The 21599-nt window shown below is 33.0% G+C and overlaps 1 protein-coding gene across 1 annotated transcript in view; it reads left to right on the plus strand.

Annotated features, from left to right (window-relative positions):
- ADGRL3 (adhesion G protein-coupled receptor L3) overlaps nucleotides 1-21599 on the plus strand; it is a 788620-nt gene that overhangs the window by 301036 nt on the left and 465985 nt on the right. The window contains exon 5 of the mRNA XM_081302961.1: nucleotides 13386-13589. Within this exon, the coding sequence (XP_081159087.1) occupies nucleotides 13386-13589 (204 nt within the window). The remainder of the gene's footprint in view (nucleotides 1-13385; nucleotides 13590-21599) is intronic.

Below are 21599 nucleotides of genomic sequence, written 5' to 3' on the forward strand. Positions count from 1 at the left end.
AACTACAGACATGAGGGCTAATAACAAATACTTTGTAAAAATTTGTTTAAAAGCCTTCAAAGCAGCCAGCATGCATGTTAGCAAATGGAAAAGAGTTTTCTTTTGTCTTTGTATTTGCAAACATGTTATATGTGGATTTTGTTAGAGGTAGTCTATGAGAACATGTCTAACTATTGTAAGTAAAATATATCTTTCTTATATTCAGATTTCATTAAGTATTTGAGGTGTTGGAATATATCTTAAATTTTACATTTCTTGATTTGGGGTGGTCTGTGACTAGAATAGTTTGGTTGTACTTATAATGTCTATTTATTTTAAAAATATTTGAATATTTAAGATACACTCATCCTGTTGCTTTTCTCAAGATTACTACTTCCTTTCATTACAATGTAAGAATGAGGATTTCACACTTATATTTTCATACTGGTAACCATGGTATATTTTTAATGCATTTGTTTTCATTTTGATTAGCAAATGATTCCTTAATAGCCTCCAAATCAACATGTGGTAGCAAACAGTGTCACTAGTTTGGCATGTAGATAACTTGTAGTTTATCGTTTATTACCATTGATTGAAGATATTTGTTTTCTTATAATATATTTCTTTTAATTTCTCCAGTTTTATCTAGGGATAATGGCAAAATTCATATATTATTGTCTGTTTTAATTTGATAGTTTATACTGTCACTACTGAAAAATAGCATTAATTTGTTCTTTTTTCAGGTTTAAATTGATACATTGAGAGGAAACTTTTAATCTAATTAATAATTATACTTTTGGGTTTTTCTGAATACACAATTCCTATAAATTTTGTCATGGTAGCAAAAGTATAGATGATTCTCTTCACATCAAAGAAAACATCATATAAGAATTTGATCAAGCAAGCTAGTCTCTTTACGGATTTGCAAGAGAAATACACTGGTTGTGTTTCAAAATAAATCTTTTGAAAGATTCAAATTTTTACATAAAATAGGTACTCACCATGGCATTTGATAAACTCTCTGTGTTTATTTCACACACGCACACACACACACACACACACACACATTATACTTTGTGTTGATTTGAATGTTCTGAAGTCAAAGTTTTAAATTGCTGGTAAAGTGTAAGAACAATTTTATTTGTTTGTTAGTCATTACTAGAATACCTTACCTTTATTGTCAAAGTTATTCTCATGAAAATTTAAATCAGAAAGCATAAACCTTGTAGTTACATGAACCATTGATAACATTGCTTAGATTTTTTTAAGAGAGAGAGAGGAGAAAGAGAGAGAATTTTTTAATATTTATTTTTCAGTTTTCAGTGGACACAACATCTTTTATTTCATTTTTATATGGTGCTGAGGATCGAACCCAGCGCCCCCCACATGCTTGAGCCACATCCCCAGCCCTCACTTAGATTTTTATTGCAATCATGTATAATTTGATATATTTTTACAAAATTAGAATAATATTAGATATAGTATTTCTCTTATATTTTGAATTAACATTAAATTTTACACTTGTTCTCATAAAAATTTTTTTCAAATTATTTTATTATGTATCTCTCTCTTCCAATTACCTATTAGCACTATGAAGAACACAGTTGTATAAAATTTTGCCATATTGCTAGATAAAATAAGAGAAATTAAAAGAAATATTCTTTTATAAGTTAGTGAATATTTTAAACGAATGGTAGTCAGTGATAACATACAACTTTGCTTTTTTCTATCACTACAATTTATCTAAAACAATGCCCCAAGTTTGACTACAATAATAATGAACACAACACGAACAAGAATATGTATTTAAATATTAAGATATTCTTTGCAGTGGTGTAATAATTTATTCAAAATATTAGGAATTATTTTTTCTCATTTATCACTGAGAGCCCTTTTGGTTCAGATATATGATTCGCACATATGCACATATGCATCTTTAGTCAAAACAGTTAAGAAATGCATTTGTTCCTTAAAAAATATCATGACTAAAAACATATGGAACCAATGGGAAGAAAACTCTTTAAGGTCACTGGGGGTTATAAAAGTTGCTATGTAGTGTATCATATTGTTGCAGGAAAAGACTGATTATTGTAAAATTATAAAATATTTCCAAATTTATCTTTGTGGATTTTGTACAGTTGCATTCAAAATTTCAGTTTTGAATTGGAGGATTTCTGTGTTGAAACTCAACAAAATTATTCTAAAATATATATTGTATATTAAAAAGCGAAAAATTAATAAAAAATGAAACTAATAAGGAGGTATATGCCCAATTGAACATAAAGATCTATATTATTAAATGCAAAAATTAAAAATAAAATTCCAAAATTTGGCAAATTTATCAGATATGAAAGTGAGGTACCTAAAACTGCATTGTAGTTTATTTTTGATTTGTAAAGAGATAGAAATGACTTCTTAGAAAATCAAATGTCTAGCAAAGAAGTAGTCAAGAAGTAATTTGTGTGTGCATGAATGTTTTTTAAATTATATATCATAAAATTTGTAAAAGAAGATTCGAGTTATCTAGATCTTCATTTTGAACAATTTGTTAGCTAGGTAAGCTAGGCCATTGTCATATAGATTCCAAATTTAATAGTGCTTTTTAAGAGAATAATTTCTCCATGATATCATGTATTTTCCTTTGTGTGTGTATGGTATAGACCAGGTTAACTGCTCACAGCAATTCAAGAGACCCCAGGCTACAGCACAGATCTTCCAAAGTCATCTCATGGGTTGTTGCCATTGTAGTTCCTAGGAAGTGGGGGGGAATGTCATGGAAATCTCAATGGAAAGTTTTTTTGGGTAACCCATGTCATAGTTACAAGTGGGACTGAAAAGATGTAGTTCTTTCATTATTTATTGTGAAAGATAATGTAGTTTTAAAAAGCTAGATAGATCTAAATTAATATCTATTTTTTAAATGGGAGGTTTTTTTGTATAGCTTGCTTAAGATTTATATATTTACATACTGTAAAACATACCCCTTTAGAGTATAGAGTTCAGTGCATTTAAATATATGCACAATAATGCAAACATTACCACAATCAACTTTAGAATATTGTCAGTAGCCCAAAAAGAAACCCCGCGTCCCATACCTTTAGTAGTCACATCCTATTTCCTCATACCCTCCAGCCACAGGTAGCCAGTAGTCTACTTTCTATGTCTATGGATTTGTCTATTCTGGACATTACACGGAAGTGGAATTATATGATCCATGATTTTTGTGACTGGTTTCTTTCTGTTAGGATAATAATTGTAAAAGCTATTGATGTCCTTGAATGTTTCTCTACTTACTTATTTGTTATTACAGAAATGCTCCATTGTATGCATATCTTCTGTTATATTTATCAGTTGATGAACATTTAGATTATTCTCACTCTGGCTATTATGAATAAGGCTGCCATGAAAATTCACGCACAGGTTTTGGTGTGAATATGTTTACACTTTATTGGCTATACACCTAGGAATACAAAAGCTAAGTCATGTGATGGCTATCTGTATGTAGCATTCGGGGAACTGATAAACTGTTTTCCAAAGTGGCTGATGAATTTTACATTACAGACTATGTGAGAGTTTCCCTATCTCCACATCCTCCCCAATGTTTGTTACTTGTCTTACTTTATGTTATCCACCTTATTGGAGATGAAATAATAGCTTACTGGGGTTTTGATTTGCATGTCTCTGATGTTTGTGATATTGAGCTTCTTTTCATGTGCTGATTATCCATTTGCATATTTTACTTGGAGCAGTGCTATTGAATGCTTTCTTCATTTTTAATTGGGTTATTTGTTTTTTTTATTATTGTTTTAGAGAGATCTTTAAAGGAAAGCCAGAAGATATTATTGTTAAAGGACATTTCAATTTTAGGGTTCTTTAAACTGCATTTCTTATGTGAGACTTTTTGCCAGGATTCACCCACTTTTTTCACCTATTTTATTGTAAATCCTATATCATTTGTCTACCCTCATCACCTCACCTGCCCATTTACTTACATATTTAACTCCTGAAAGTACTGTATTAATTCAATCTTTATTATGAAGATAAAAAATAGTAATTGCCAATTAATGAATTTTTTTTCTTATTGAAGAACTTATCTAGGTGAAGAATATACCAAACAATAAGTTAATTTATTAGATTTTATTTTAGTTTTCATTTACTCTTCCTTAAGAAAATGATGAAAAACACTGAACATTAATTATGGTGGTCAAAAAGTTTCTAATTTTGGTACAGAACTAAACTCTTACAGATTTTCTATTTTAGTCATTAATGTAATTATTAATTTGTTCAAATTTCATCTTACAGGTGTTTAGTGGTTTATTTTATTTCCATAGGCTATTTTTCTCTGTGTTCTGTAAACTGCTGAATGCTTCTTTTTATTCACGTTAAGAAAGTTTCATAATTCTATAGCTTTAGGTCTTTATCAGATTCACATATTGTATAATAATATCTCTGGATTTACTCACTTCATTTCTTTTTACACTACAAACAAATAAATAAAGATGGAAATTGGCAGAAAACCCGAGGTTTTTTTTGTGTGTGTGTCAAAGATTTTAGCAGACATACTATTCTTATCGATTAGGTTCAGCTGGTATGAAAATATTACTACTTTGGAAGAAAGAATTAGAAGAAAGCTAAAGATAATGAATGAGTTTTAACTATGGACACTGAATAGCTTCTGCAGTTGTAAGGAACTGTGGAGGGTGATATTAACATATCTAGAATTTAATGCTTACATGAAGCCCAGAAACTGAAGTTTATAATATTATCTAATCTAATTTGGTTTAGAATACTAACTTGTAAAGCCCTATTGAATGGAATAGAAAGGTCTCTAGCCTTAGAGTCTAATTCCATTTCCATTACCTCCAAAATGCATTACCTTAAACCATTTAAATCACAGTGTGCTTATTCATAGAAGGGATAATTAATTCAACTTTGTTATAATTAAGGATTAAGTAAAATGATGTATAGAAAATCCCTAATGCAAAACTTTATGTGTTTACTCCTACAAGAATGAAGTCATTAAAACATACCTTTAGGAATTAGAACTGAAAAAACAAATAACTTGGATAGTAAGCAAAATTTAAAGTAAAACACCATGTAAGGGTCACTTACTTTTCACAGAGTTTTTCAAAGACTGCATTGTATTATCCTTAATCCCCAAATGTGACAGTTTCTCTAATTATGAGGCTACACATTTATACTCACATTGATTCCATCATTATATTCAGGACTCACCCACTGGACTGTAACTAAGTCTTTAATGAGATACTAATGAACATCTTAAGCTTAGATCAGCATTCAAAAAAAAATGCTAAAGGGTGTTGAAAAGCTATTCTGATTGCAAGTCTGTCACTTTTAATTAGATTGTAAGCCCAATAACATTTTCTGTCCTCACCATTCTTTCTAAGTTGGTAGAAACTGAATAATGAATGACAGATATACTCTCACTTTGATATTAGTCACTCCTGAAGTTAAAAGAGGTAATTCAGTGAGCTAAATTAGACAAATTATTGTTCTGATTAAATACAAAGATAGAAATAATATTAAAAATTAAAATAGCATTTTACAACATTTAATTCTTTTTTTCTTGGACTCAGATGACTTTAAAACAGATTGATTTTCTTGTTGCATTAGAGAATAACAGATGACATGAGGAGAATAGATCCAGATACGATTAGATCCTGTAGGTGGAAAAATAAAAAACCTCCTTATTTATAAAAAGAACAGTCTGCTTTCACGTGTTACTAACTCTCTCCAGGCCATTAGAATCCCTCAAAACTAGTTATCTTAAACATTACCTGAATTAGATTAGGGCTATTCTTTACTATAGCTCCCCATACAAATCAACAATGACTGTGATTATTTATGAGTGGTCCTTTTTTCTTGTTTTCCTCTCTTTTGATAGTGGAATTGGTGAAAGCATGTGAACCTTAAGGGTACATGATTTAATAATGAAGGCAGATAATACATACATTTTAAATCAACAGGCTGGTATGATGCACTGCCTCCAGGGAACAGGACTCAACAATGACTTATAAGGAAGACTTTTAGATTAGTCACCAAGCTGAATAGTTGGAATAGCTGTGATAGCCCAGATGTATTGTAGGTTACAGACTGTTGGCAGGTTTATGTTACAGCTCTGCAGACAGAGCAAAACCACCATGTGGATCTTTAAAGGTAGGTAGGTGTCCAATAATAATCACACTATGTATATACAACCAACATAACATAATTGATCATTTTGACATTTCATCCTGTTAACATTTCTGCTGTTGTTAACAAGCATTTAAGCATTCTTTTTGTGTCTGTGTTGAGAAAGGGGGTGGGAGGCAGGTGGTAAGTATCTCTTACTACCATAAAAAAAATAGGAAAAAAAAGTTCTCATTCTTCTTAACTAGAGATGCCAATTATGTTTAACTCAGGATAGGAAGACAGAACTCACTAATGTGAGAGATCTCTGTCAAAATGTGTATCATTTTCTTCTAATTTTGCCCACACATGAAGTATAATTGGCAATGTGATTAAGGAAGAATGCCATGAATTTGAATCTGTTTTTGTTGTTTTGAGGTAGGTGTTTTTAGTTGGAAAAGAAAAATTTACAATTAGTTGTCATTCCTCTGATGAGTAAGCTATGAAATATTTTGTTTAATTTGAATGAAAATACATCAGTTTTTTGGTCATAAGCCAAGTTTCTAAAAAATTATTTCATTAACAGAAATTCTCTGCTTACTCACTTTCACAAGTGTTTGAAATATTTACATTGCAGCGTTACAATTTAGGCAACCATTACAATGAATAGATCACAATGTTTTCCTTTAATTTATAGTATGCATAAAATGCCAGAGTTGAAAACCAATTAAAATGTGATTCTTTGATATTTTAACACTACAAACCCTTCAGCTTCACTCATAATTGAGCATTTTGCCTCTTTTACTAGTTTCAGTGTATCTTTTAAAGGTTTTGTAACTTGTTTGAACAGTCTTTTGGCAAAAATTTTTATATATTTTTTTTTATTTTGCTATAACAAGCTATGTAGTGTAGAAAAAGTGAGGAACCTAGTCTGAAGGGGAAACTGCTCAACCACATAGGGCATACCAACACTGCATGAAATAGTTCAGATTAGAGAAGAAATCTATTGAGTTCAATGGAACAATATCCAAGTATTCCATGAAAGTTGCTTCACCATGCACAGGAGGGCAATTTATCACTACTGAGCTATTTTATTGTAAGACTAAGAATTGAAACAGATTTTTCTGCTAGAACTTCCATATTGTAATTGCTACCCAGTAGCATCCACACTCAGGTGCTTGAATTGGAACTTTTGTGACTTTTGTTGGAGATTACTACTCAACCTCTAAAAAAATTATGCAGCCATCTCACATGCCTCAGGGACAAATCAGGAATAGTCTTTTATATGTTCAATTTGAAGGTCACAGGGGGGATATGTTCCTTTATTTTTAAAGGATAATTGGGAATATTTATTTATGAGGAAATGAAAGGAATAGTTCCTCCTTTCCTTCTATATATGTTCCAATGAATTTGAGCTGGATGTTCAACTATCAGTCAATCATTTGCTGTTATAATTGTTTCAATGTAATATCCAGCATTTACATTGCACTTTCCAGTTTGCTGAACAGTTGTACTCAAATAGTTTAGTGAATATTCCTAATAATTCAGTAAATCATAGATATGTGTATCAGAAATTTTAATATGAAAAATTGGACTCAAAGCCATCAATCTAATGATGCCCTGACTCTTTTCAAATATAAATTTAAATCAAAATCTGCCAATCATCCCATAGGGATTTCTTCCATAAGCATTTTTATAATCCACCAAGCACTTGCCTTATTTTGTGTACCTATAATTTAAACTAAAAAGGAACCAATCAAAACAGCATACTCAGATTAAACTAGAATATAATAAAATCAAGGAAAGAAATTTTAAAATTTGAAAAAAAATCATCATTTAGGGAAGAAAGGAATATTGTTTTTGCTTAAATCCTGGAAATCAAAACATGAGAAGATAAGTAAATTTTAGTAGAAAGTGGAAGGGAAATATTGTGAAATTTGGGATATATATATATATATATATATATATATATTTATATAGGTGTTGGGGGGAGAGAGAAAGAGAACATTTTGGTAACATTATGGGTAAGAATGTTACTGGAAAGAAGTGAGAATTGGAAAGCCTGAGCAGTAGGGAAAAGAATTTTCTATTAAGAAGGATAATCTGAATGTAGTGTGTGTTAGGTATGTAATAGAAGGATATGCATTTTGTATCCAAGAAGTAATATTGAAGGCAAAGTTGAATACATATACTAGAATCATAGCTATATTAGCATATATTTAAAACTCTGTCAGGCTTGGGATTAGCTAACTAATAGACATAGTAGCTGAGCAGGATGGCATGTGCCTGCAATCCCAACTACAAAAGTTTAAGGCCATCCTTGGCAACAAAGGGAGACCCTGTCTCAAAATTTAAAAAAAGAGCTGGGAATGTTGTTCAGTGGTAGAGTAACCATCATTTCATTCCCTAGTGCTGGTCAGGGGAGGAGGGGGACATGATAAAATATTACCTAGAAACACAAAAATAAGTGATTTATAGGAAACATTCTTGGTTTATGAAATTTAAATCACTTGTAACTCTGAGAAACATGATATGGTGTTGTCTTGTTTGCATTTCTTGTAAGTATTTTAGTATCGCACCCCAGTATTTTACAGAGACTTCATGTTCACTGTTATGATCAGTATCTGTTTGGAGGAAGATGTTGAATAATTGGATTATATGAGTCCTCATCTAAGGAGAATAACAAAACAGAAACAGCAGAAATTGTTTAGAAACAGTGCTTATTTAAAATTATTATTACTTATAAATCAATGTATGTCTCTGAAATCATATACCACTGAGTTGTGATATTTTTGTTATTTGTTTTGATTATATGTTTTACAGATAATATGATCACTATGGTACTACCATGAAAAATACTTTTATGTCTTAAAACACTTATTGTTTTTCCTTTTTGCCTCTTGTTCACATATAATCAACATTCTGAAACTGATACTCTGATGGCCTTTGATGTTTGCAAAACTATACATAAACACAGGTATTTTGTTTATTTAGATCATTTCAGTTACTTATTAAATAATACTTTTCATATTTCATGCACTTGCCCATTAGGAAAGCAAAATGAAGTTGTTTTAACTATAAAAATTTCTCAGTACAAATTGATTGTGTGGAAGATATGGATATAACAATAATTCATATTACCTATAATGAGAACTGAACATTCTCTATGATTAAGGCAATTCCAATTTTAAAAAGCACATTCCCCAATCTATTCAAATGAAATCTTTATTAGATATTCAATTCTTATAACAGGAATGAAGTTTCTCTATGAAGAAGGGCACAAAGAAACAACCAGACACATTGGCCTTATTATCACTTCCTGTTCCAGAACCAAAATTACCTTGAACACATTAAAAAACTCTGTACAACAGGGTTTGAAACTGGTCTCACATGGAGATGGGAGCGAGAAAATGCCAGGAAGCATTGCTTCCAAATTATAGTAAATGCCACATGCTGGGTATGTTTTTCATTGTTTGAAAAAAAAAAAATACTTTTCTTTAAAGGTCTGGAGAAGAAAAATACCTAGTATGTAAAGTCTTTCTTCAGATACCTGAAGAAAAGTACCCTCCAGGAGAAGTGTGATTTGTTTTTGTAGGCCATATACAGAATTTAGACAAGTGGGTGGGAAATGCTAAAGAATAGATATCACCTTTCTTTTTTTTTTTCCTTCATAACCTTGTGGGTTTATTTTTTTGTTAGGGTTGACACAAGCTTCACTTTGATTTTGACATTTTTCACAACACACACACAAGATTCATTTATAGAATGAAACAGAAAATTAAAACAGATCCTATTCCTGAGTCTTTTTTTTTTTTTTTTTTTTTGGTAATGGAATTACCAGAGAATCTGAAGATTGGGGTTTTCCCCCTAGAAGACCTCTGTACCGACAAAACAATTTTGCATACAATATTAAAAGCTGTTACTGATCCTCAGGAATTAAACCATAATCCCAGTAATTGTCAGTAACTTTCACAGGTAAATTCTGACTTAGGCAAAGGGGAAAAGCATGCATGAGTGGAACTCTATGGCCCCCTAAAATTTAGAATCAATAGGAACCTTGGTCAACAGGTGGTTGTCAGGTACCTGAGAACCCAGGAAGCAACAAGCACATGTAAATTAGGTGACAAGTGACATTCAGTGGGGCAAATATATTAACAATCACCACTGTAATGGTGACAAAGAACTTGGCACACATGGATATCACCTTTCTTGAACTGAGGAAATATGCTGCTTCAAATGAAGTCATAGCCAAAGGATCTATCCTTCTGCTCACAGCCTCTTCACAAGAAGTTTGGGTATCTTTTTTAACAGGAATTTTTAGGGGTTATCATCTAGTATGGGAGCCAGGAGAATCTTTCCAGCTCTGAAATTACATATTTCTCATGGAATACCATATTTTTAAATGTGATATTTATCTTGAAGAGTTTTGTTGAAGCTATTTTTATAATAGTTCCAGAAAGACAAAATAAATGTTTCTCCAGGAGTCATACAATATCTTAACAGAAGCATATGCAAGAATTTTTTAAATGGAAGTCAAGATTTGAGGCTCTAACAGCCCTAGTCCCTGTAGACAGCCCTTCCTGTTCTGGCAGTCACAAATGCCTCTGGGTTTCTTTCATATTATTGGTGATTTTAAGTGCTTAAAATCTGTAGACACAAACAATGTTTTAGAGCACTTTTCATAGAACTTGTCAGAGTCCAATTTATAAGTTTACTCAGCTTCCTGGTATTTTGTGTGCTTCCGTCTCCCTCCGTGAAATTATTTTATTCCATGATATAGACATTCTTTCTGGAGCTTGCTTTCTAGTTCTATTTAGAGCATGTTCTTATTTCTTCTGGATGCTAAGTTTCCTTCATTTAAATACAGACATGGTTATATTTGCCAGCTGATGCTTAATTCTATTGTAGATGCGTTTTAACTCTATTGTCATTGTCTGCTTATTCTAAAAATTGACCTTTCCTGGAAATAGTTTATCTCTAGTTCAGTGGAAATTATTATTCCTTTTTATGTCTTTCCCTATTATGTACTACCTACGCTTTCTTCCTTAGAGTTTTATTAAGTGTCCTAAAACAGATGTTTTAAACACTAAATTCTTGAGTCTGCCTTATAGATCAAATAATCTGGTGTTGCTTGCTCCAACCTTATTTCAGACTATTCTCTTTAACCACTATGCCTCTCCACATTGTCCTTTGTACTATTTCTTGAACAGACCTGTATATTTCCATCTTGGAGACCTTTGCATTGCCTGCAGTGCTCTTTTGATTTTTGTTTGGCTAGAAATGTTGAATTTCACTGAAATCTCAGCTTTAATTTTAACCCCATAGATTAAGTCTTCCTAAAAAACCCAACTATAGTAGCCTTTTTATATTACTTTCCTGACATTTTCTGAAGATCACTATTGTATCTATATGGTATTTTTATTATTTATCTGTATTTATTCATTGTCTATCTCCCCCACCAGATGTGTAATTCATTAAGGTAGGTATGTTGTTTATTTTGTTTACCAAACTCTTCAGCAGCTAGAAGAGGACCTATCACAATGGAATTTAGTAATTATTTATTGAATGAATAAACACATAAGCACATGCTCCATCACTCCAAATGTGCATGTAAGTTAACTTGGCTGAGAGTTAATTCTTTCAACGAAATTGTAACTGAAACTTGTGCAGTAATATTCTAATTCACTTTCACTAATTACTTTCTATAAAGATCTTAAAATTTTAGGGGAAACCTTCCTGTAAGTATTCATGTAAAAATAGTTTTAAAATGCTACACGGTCTTTTTGGGCAGTTAGGAAAGGGATACTCTAGAAGTTAAAAAAAAAAATTAGAAAAGATACCATTGAAGGAAACATGAAAGAAAATACTAGAATGAAATGTCAAAGAAAGGTATTACTTAGAGATTTCAATTTTCATAACTTTTTTGGTCTTGAAACTTGGTTTTCTTTGATTTCTTTCACATAGACTGTCAAACTGTCATTCAGATTGCCAATGCAATGGATATATTAGTAACCATACCATGAATTTAAATTTATAAAGTTGTTTCAGGGAAGTATCTCAGACATATATTATAAAATTTTCCATCATAAATGTGTTGTGTAACAAAATTCTTAATACTTTTTTTCTATAAAGCTGTGTCATTTCATGTGATTTGAAGGGATATGTTTTTATTCTTAATTTGTAAATATAAATATCAAGACATTATAGAATCACTGCATGAACTTGTGTTAGAACAATGATCTTACATTATTGATTTTCTTAGTTTCTCTTCTGACTGTTAAATGTTAGTGATGTAGCTTTATTAATGTGGTTTTAAATATACATGTTATAATATCTTAGAAATATTTGCGTAGAATAAAATAATTTTCTTTGTAAAATTCTTTATCTTCCATTGGTAGGTACATTTTAATTATCATTACTACTTACTAAATTAATTACAAATAGTGTAGAGAAATGTATATTTTGTATATCCATTTGCCAGAAAGAAACCCTGTACTTAAATAGTTTCAGTTTTCATAGCATTAAATATATGACTGCTTGTGAATTATTTATAAAAATCATGTGTAAAATTTTATTTTCTCATTATTGTCATGGTCTTCCATATTTATTCATTTATGTAATATGTACCATTTGTCAGTAAAAATCATTGTGTATATAACTGGTAAATATGTATGTATATCTTTTTTTACTTTAATGTCCTTCATACCTCTTAAAATAATATATTTCAAAAATTTTAGTTAAATGACCTGAAAAACATAATAAATAAATATAAAACAATCCATTTAAGTGTAACCATACACAAACAAAACCAAATAAACAAAAAAAGCACATTTTGAAACATTTTTGCCCCTTATCAAGCTTTCTTTTGAGTGTGTAAAAATTGAGTTCAGTTACTAATAATTTTGCTTACACTTACATAGATATTAGTGCTCATAATTTATATCAAAATGCTCTGAATCTATAAAAATATAAATAACATTTATATTTCAGGTAGTGTACTCTGCTTTTAATCTTTATGTTCAATTTTCTGTCTTTGTTAGAGATTAATATGAGAATTTTTGTCTTAATTAAAATAGTGTTTAACTAGAAAAGTATTACCCTAGAGGCCATGATGTGATTGCCTTAGCTCCAGGGCTGTCAGAGAGGGGCCTTGGGTGGCTGGAGTCCTGGCAGGAGCCTGCAGCTGAGAGCTGCCTTGGGGATAGCCACTACCAGGGCTCCTCTAAGGCTGGCCTGAGCTGAGCCAGGTCTGATGGTGCGCCCTGCGGTCCCCGCAGGTGGCAAGCACAGTGAGAGACATCCAGCCCTTGCTGCTGCACTGCGACATGCTGAGCGCAGCCCAGGAGGCGCTCTACCACCCAGACATCTCCTTCAGCAGCCTTCTGCGGAGCGTGCTACTGCTCATCGTGGACAAGGGCCTCGTGGAGCTGCCAGAGGAGTTCGTGGTCCAGGTGCCCAAGGAGCACAGATTGCAGCCCAAGGTGCGGCCAGCGGTGGGGAGAGAGGGCTGGGGGTGGCTGGGCAGTGGCTCCTGGAAGGCTTAGTTCGCCCCAGGCTGTGACCTAAATGTGTGGTCTTGTGTATTTACCATCTGCATTCATTCATGGCTGATGTTGCCCATTCTTGGTATCCTAGCCACCTATTTTAACAGTGCATGCCTGTTGTACATTAGAGCCTCATTCTTATTTTGAAATATTGCCATTTTTATTGGATTTAAAATATTTTTTCATTATCACAAGAAGTTTAGTGACAATTTCAACTATTGTAAAATTTGAAAGGCTGTAAAAGATAAGCTTTAACATTTCTGATCATGGGCTTGTTTGGAAAAAAATCTCATCAAAGGAAACTAACAAAACATTGAAAGGATTATGATGAAAACATCTTGGTTAGAAATTATGTATAATAATTTAAAGCATAGCTAACTTAATAGAAAAGTGGTTATTATAGAAGCAACCTAAAATTCTTATTAAAATATAGGAAAGTATTTAATATTGCTTCTGCAGCTGTTGAGTACATTGAATGACATCCAGACTTTGAAATTCTAGTGAGGAGTGTTTTGCACATAATACTTACTCTTTCCCTCAATAATTTACATTTCATTTTACATAATATTTAGAAATTATAATTTTTCTTTTCTCTTCCACAAAACTACTTGCAGGCACTCATATCCATGTAATTTCTCACAGGTATTATAAACTTTATCATTTTATTTGTGTGCCACAGCATGAAAAACTCTGGGAAGCATTTGGCTGGGAACAGTGAATATCAAGTCTTATCACCAAACACAATCACCTTTTCTATCCAGTGATTTGCTGAAGGGGATAGCATACAAGAAATGGCAAAGGAACATGAAGCATCACTGTGATGCCTGAGTTCATCTTCTAAACTTCCTTATGGAATTAGAATACTTTGTTTCAGTTCAGGGACTGTGGGAGGTGGACCATGAAACCACTTCAGATTTTAGTGTCCTGTGAGAAGGAAACACAACTCTTCAATTACAGCAGCACATTGAAAGGAGTAAGTAGGCTGGTAAATTGGCACTCAACAGCTTCATGCCTTCACTCACTGTTCTATCCATGATCTATACTCTCTTTAGATTAGAAATTCTTCCTTGGTGGTGATGGTTGAGGAGTGGTAGGGTGACATGCAACCAAGTACAACACAATTGCATTAACTTGCATAGAAACACATGGAAGGACCCAACACATTTTGAAAATTCAAAGACTTTGTGTAATAAATATTTCTTAAGAATTCCACTTCTGCTTTCTGCTTTGCTTTACATTGCCTTTTCTAACCTGACATTCTCTAAATTGGAAACAGCTATATTTTTTTTTCCTCAGAATGTGGTTCAATAGTCACCAAGTTTTCATCATAATCTTGTATTTTGATTTATATTATAAAATATTAATATTAGTAATTATATTTAACTGATTCCAATGAATATATATTAACAAGAAATTATTTTTTTCACAAATGAAGAATAAACCCAGAAGTGATGTTTACTTTTTATAAATAGATCTTATATATGTTTAAGTCAGCTACTAGTGTGTGTATATGCATGCGTGCGCACGCATGCACATGCACACATATATATACACACATACACAACTGCTAGCAATTCTATTTCTAAAAAAAAATTAGAATAACAGTTAGAATATTGTTTTCTAGAACTCTTATTAGAAGTTGACTGAATTTAAATATTCTCTAATTTTTAAATTTCAATATTAATTATTTTTACAGCTCCAGGAATTTAAATGAGGGCCTTATTCATGCTGGGCAAGCATTCTACCACTGACTTAAGCACCAGTCTCCCATTCCCCAATTTAGTAAGATTTTTCTACACCCCTAATCTTTGGTCTTGGCCATGATTATATGTGGCCACTTACATATAATGGGGAGATTAAATCATGTTTTTAAATTTACTATCAAATAGGCAAATTGAATTATATTCTGCTTAAGATGTATGAAAGTGAGGGTGCAAGGCAGATTTCATGGGATATCATAAATGAAGACTAAGCTAAATGTTATGTACTATATAAAAGGAGCTTATGGAATCATGTCTGTTATGATGAGGTGATGCTTTCAGAAAGTTGCTGTTGTGCAAAAGTAATTTTATCAGTGAGAGAAATTGACTTAAGGTCAGTTGAGAGGGCTCCCCATAGAAAGAATAAAGAAGAATAAGTATATAGAACTGGGGCATGATATTTTCAGACTTGGAGGATGGTACACAGAGCTAGAGTGCTTGGACAAGTATTAAAAATGTAATAGAAGTATGAGATTCACATTATCTTGAGCTATTTAAGTTGAGAAGACACAGAAGAATTCAAATGAAAAATGTCATCTCAAATTTCCTCCCTTTCTTCCTTACCTTCTCAACATTTATTAAAACAAAAACAACAGTCTGTTCTTAGAACAAAGATATTGTAAGAATTAAAACATAAAATAAGTACAAATAGCAAAGGGTGATATTAATGTAATCAATCTGTGATTTAAAAGTGACTTTGCCTTCGAATATTAACCTGGGTTTTTGTATAGATGGCCAAACAATCACATTATAGATCCAACAAAAATAGCCATAAGAATAAAAGAAAACCTCTTTTATTGCTTTGGAATTACACTATGAATTTTTTAAAAATTCATTTGACCCTTGAGAGCTAACATTACTTGAGAGTAAATGAGTGTTTGGATTCATAGAAATTAGAACTTCATGGTACAGCAGCCAAGCATAAAGAATTAAAAAAAAAAATGGTTCTCCAAGGTCGGGTTTCTCTGGAGTATATTAAGGTAGAAGGAAGTCTGAGGGCAGATTGCCCAGATAAAGACTAGATATGGAGCTTCCCAACAAGTTAAAGAATGTTAATGTACTTTTATTCATTGTATTCTTTGCTGTGTTTGTGATTTTCATGTAGGTGCTTAGAAAGTTCATTGAGAGGATATACAAACAATCCTCCTGCAAGCCACACATGCAATATGCCATATTCCTTCATGTTTTCTCCTAAAAAGCAGACAAAGCATTTCTGGCCTGACAGGATGTCTTAAAAACTCTGCCTGGGCTCATTTTAAAGTTCACTTTTTGCTGGAACCAAAATGTTTTTATAGAAGGCTTGTATATTCTATCAGTCGTTTTGAAGAATTACATCAACTCTACCTTACTGACCCTGTCCCCCACACTCTTAGGTTTTCATCTTAATAGGTGGGACAGCTTCTATTATGATGGTAAAGAAGGAGTAAGTTCTATTTAATTTTTAAGTTGACTTTGAGCAAAATCATCCTTTAAAAGTAGCCCATATTACTGGATATTGGAGGTTTCTCATTCACTTTTCTACTCATTTATTTTTCCAACACTTGTTTGAGTACAAATGCATGCTGGGTATTACAGTAAGTCCCAGGAAGACAAAGATGAAGAACTATCCAACTTTGATCTCTCAGTGAGTCTCCTGGAACAGACAAAAGGAGAGTGCAAGTGTGTTGAATGCATGCGAGAGGATACCTCCTATCTGCACCCAGACAAGAGCAGTTCTTCATCACAGAAAAGAAATTAAGACAGACTTTGTGTGTGTGTGTGTGTGTGTGTGTGTGTGTGTGTGTGTGTGTTTGAAAGGGTGCTAAATATAAGAATAATATTTTGAGGATACATATTCTTACAGAAATGTCAGGACTCAAGTACTTAGACTTTAGTGATTAAGAAATAACTTAAGGGGAGTTTTCCTCCCCTCCTAAGGTACTAGTTCTTCTGTTCTTTCCAAAAGCTTTTTTTGCTCACTATAATTATAAGGGATTTTAATCTCCAATTGTACACCATTTCTCTAAGTCACAAAACCAACCACCAAATGGCACTTGCATTCTTGCGTCTTAGCTCAGATTTCCAAGGAAGAGAATTTAATCCCCATTGGGCGAAAGTCAATTTTCCTTATCTAATTACTGTGCTCCAGACATTCTGTGGCCAAGGGCCCACACAATTCTGCTTGTGCATAAAACAGTGTACTGTGGAGCACATGGAGGTATTATCTACCTAAACTGATTGGATCAGAGAAGTTGATCTGAAGATAAAGTGGCATCTGTGCTGCAACCCCACAGATGAGTATTAGTTAGCCAAACAGATAGATGGAAGAAGAAAGGTACTATTATAAGGAGAGGAAGCAGTAACACAAAGGCTTAGTTCAGTATGCAATTGGAGCATAACAGTCCTAAGGATAATTTTTAGTCATCAGTCTAGAACTAATCTATCTGCAGAGGTGGTGAAGGATCTGATCAGAAATATGAGAAGTTCAGCATTTTCTTTTTTTTTTTTTAAAGAGAGAGTGAGAGAGGAGAGAGAGAGAGAGAGAATTTTTAATATTTATTTTTTAGTTCTCGGCAGACACAACATCTTTGCTGGTATGTGGTGCTGAGGATCGAACCCGGGTCGCACGCATGCCAGGCGAGCGCGCTACCGCTTGAGCCACATCCCCAGCCCAAGTTCAGCATTTTCCTGATGTCAGTGAAGAAGAAACTAAAGTTAATTTTAGAGAAATTAAGCAAGGAGTGGCACATTTGAAAAACAAACTAGAAGATTCGAGATGAGATGGAGATTTTGTTATATCAATTCAGATAAGAAATCTGAGTTGGTTGCATTGGTGGTTTTGACTCAAGGAGTGGATTGTCAATAGTGATGTTGAGGGGGCTGTTAGGGAAGATCAGTACTAGAGCATATGCTTATGCATGAGGTCCTATATCAATCCCTAGCACTAATCCTCCCACTAGTAGTGGTGATGAGTGACAATTGGCATTTAGATTTATTGTGTTTCTGAGTAAGACAGAGAATAACGTAAAGGGAAAGCTACCAAGCCTCATGCTTGAGAGATTGTATGATGAATGACTGTCCCATTCACTGAGATAAGAGTGACAGTGGAGATGAGGATGCTGGTAAGGAGTGGTATGTTGTCAACCGAACATTTATCCATTGAATAAAAACACAATATCCCAACTGCGTGGGGTTGCACATGCCTGTACTCCCACCCACTTGAAAGGCTGAAACAGGAGGATCACAATTTCAATGCAAGCCTGGGAAACTTAGTGAGACCCTGTCTCAAAATAAAATAAAGGGCTGTGGTGTAGCTCAATAATAGAGCACTTGCTTAGCATGTACAAGGCCCTGGGTTCAGTCCTCAGTAACTAACACACACACACAAATACACAAACACACACACGAAAACAACAACAACAAACACAGTTTGATGCAGTGGCAAGTGCCTATAATCCCAACTACTTGGGAAAGTGAGACAAATTTAAGGCCGACTTGGGCAACTTAGTGAGACACTGCATCAAAACAAAACAAAAGGTGGTGAAGCATCCCTGGGTTCAATCCCCTACATATGTATATGTATATATATCCCATATATATGTATATCTATACACACAAAAACATGTATATAACTGTATTATTTGTATAATACAATATAAAAATCTGAAAAAAATAGTTAAAAGTGCTATTTTTTAGCATAAGTTATTTTCATTACAAACAAAAGTTCGTGCTATTCTTTATATTAGCAATTCTATTTTGACCTAGATATAAGATATCCTGAAAAATGAGAACATTTGCCAGGATTTTCATTCAATCCTTCCTTACCCCCCAGTAATACCTAACAAGGATATAGTGGAGCCAAGATTAGGTCTAAATTTTGAACTTGTCTGTCTTCTCAGACCCAGATATATTTAGTAGTTGTTCAGTTCCTGTACAGGGTTTCATGTCAGAATCTGGAAAGAAGCAGGAAACTACTAAGGTCACATTTGTACTCATTAACAATGTAACATAGAATATACTTCAATAAAACAATAACAAAAGTAATCCATGTGTCTTTTGAGAATGCCTCAGAAATGAACCTGGATTAATCCCTTGCCTAATTAAAACTAATTATTAAAACAGCATATCCCTTGATGACAGCCTAAAGTGATGTTTTATCTTGAGAAAATGGCTAACATTCTTATTGGCTAAAGATTTAGTCTCTAAAATAAAAGCTGCAATCAAAAAAAGTTCTTTCCAAGTTGTAGGTTCAATGCCACAGTTGCAAACCTCACATAATTTTACATATGATGGTGGTATAGAAAACTGGTATAGGCAGGATAAGTGTGCAGAAGCACATTTGTTGGGTTATATATAACAGCGTGATTTGGGAATTGAGTCAGTTCTTTTGTATACTATAAGGTCCAAGTTATAGACATTGGAATAAATGAAGGTTAGGGAGGCAACTATAGATTGCTTTAAAACCTGTAAGACAGAATACCTCCATCTGGTAATTAAGGTTGTAGGGAGCACATTTTCTCATGCCTCATATGATATCCTCATACATGTCTTATCCTTCAGCCACAGGAATGACTAGTCTTGGGTCAGAGAAGGTGCTTGTGCAGGCGAAGTAGCATTTGTGCTGCAACCAGACACAGACAATAGTAATTAGTGGAGCATAGACACAGAGAGATTTTATAGATTTACTGGACAAATGTTTCCCTCCATACCTTCGCCACATATTACCTTTGCTGGTAGGAACGTTCTATACTACTTAACTCCTCTAAGGTCAGCAAAGAATGTTATTTATGGTTGAAACTGAGATGATTTTCCTCCTCTTTCATCTTTAGTTCTGTTTCTCCCCGCCAATACTCACCATACTAGAGATTGAATATAGTGGTGCTTTACCACTGAGCTAAATTCCTAGCTACTTTTATTGTTTTATTTTGACACAGAACTTTGCTAAATTGCCCAGGCTGGTCCTGAACTTGTGTCCTCTATCTTCAGCCTGTTGAATAGCTGAGATTACAGGCACCCGTGCCTGGTTTTGGCTTTATTATTGACAAAACATTTCCTATTCTTCTGGTTTTAAATTAGAAGGGTCTGAAAGTTGTGCATGTGTGCATACTCATCTGTGGAGTTTTGTTTCTCTTTATTTCCTTCTGGCTTTTATATTTTTGTTTGGTATAACTTATAATCACTGGAAAATATGAGCATTTGTTACTCTTAATATGTTTTATTAGTGTTATGTATATCGACAGTGATGAGTTATCCTTCTGGCATGTTCTCATATTCTTATTGCTCATACTCCTCTAAATTTTTGGAAAAGCTGGTTCTAATTTTATTATTATATTACTATCTGAAGTGTGTAGGTGAAATCTAGGAATTCATGAGAGGTAAAGAGATGAAAGCAATTGTAAGAGAAGAACAGAAATTAATGTTGCTACAGCAACAGAAAACCTTCTATTTTACAAGCTCAGCCTTTTGGATGTAACTCTTACTGCAGGAGAATAATATAATGTGGCCTTCAAACTGCTGTGTTAGCTTTCTTGTTTTATATGACACTATAATATTATTTCAGATAAAAGCCCCTGCTCACATTTATTTGCATCCTTCAGTGAAGTTTGCCAGTTTAGACAAGACTTCTGGTCTAATTGATATGCAAAATACATCCTTTGCACATCACTCTTTAGAATTCTTATGTGCATCTAGGGTCATATTATGTTTTTATGTGGGAAGAAAATTAAAAGGCCTCTAGGGAAACAGGTCAGGTATTAAAGTCTTAAAATATGCGTTGTGGCCCTAAACATAATTTCAAAGAATTTCTTTAAGGACCATGTTTCCTTTAAAAGTGGTATAAATTCTTGAATGATATATCTAATTGAAAATAAAGGTATTAGTGAATTTGTCCTTCAAGTATTTCCAGGAAAATATGATAAACCATCTTTCATTTCTGTTGCATAAATTATACTTTAATTTTCCTCTCCAACTAAAAAGTGTGAGAGTAACTCTTCTAAATTCTCACAGAAATAATATTTTCACCATTAAAATTGCATGTCAGAAAAACTATGAATAATGGGAAATGGATGCTAAATTTTGACATTTAGGCCCCCAAATATTTTTTTTCTGGAATATTATTAGGACAACATTTTATATTATTCCATTAATTCATTGAGTATCTGCCATGTTTTGAGAATTTTATGTATGTTCCAAAGAAGCAAATCTTATA

The sequence above is a fragment of the Spermophilus citellus genome (assembly GCF_964194105.1).
Source record: "Spermophilus citellus genome assembly, chromosome: 8".
NCBI lineage: Eukaryota > Metazoa > Chordata > Mammalia > Rodentia > Sciuridae > Spermophilus > Spermophilus citellus.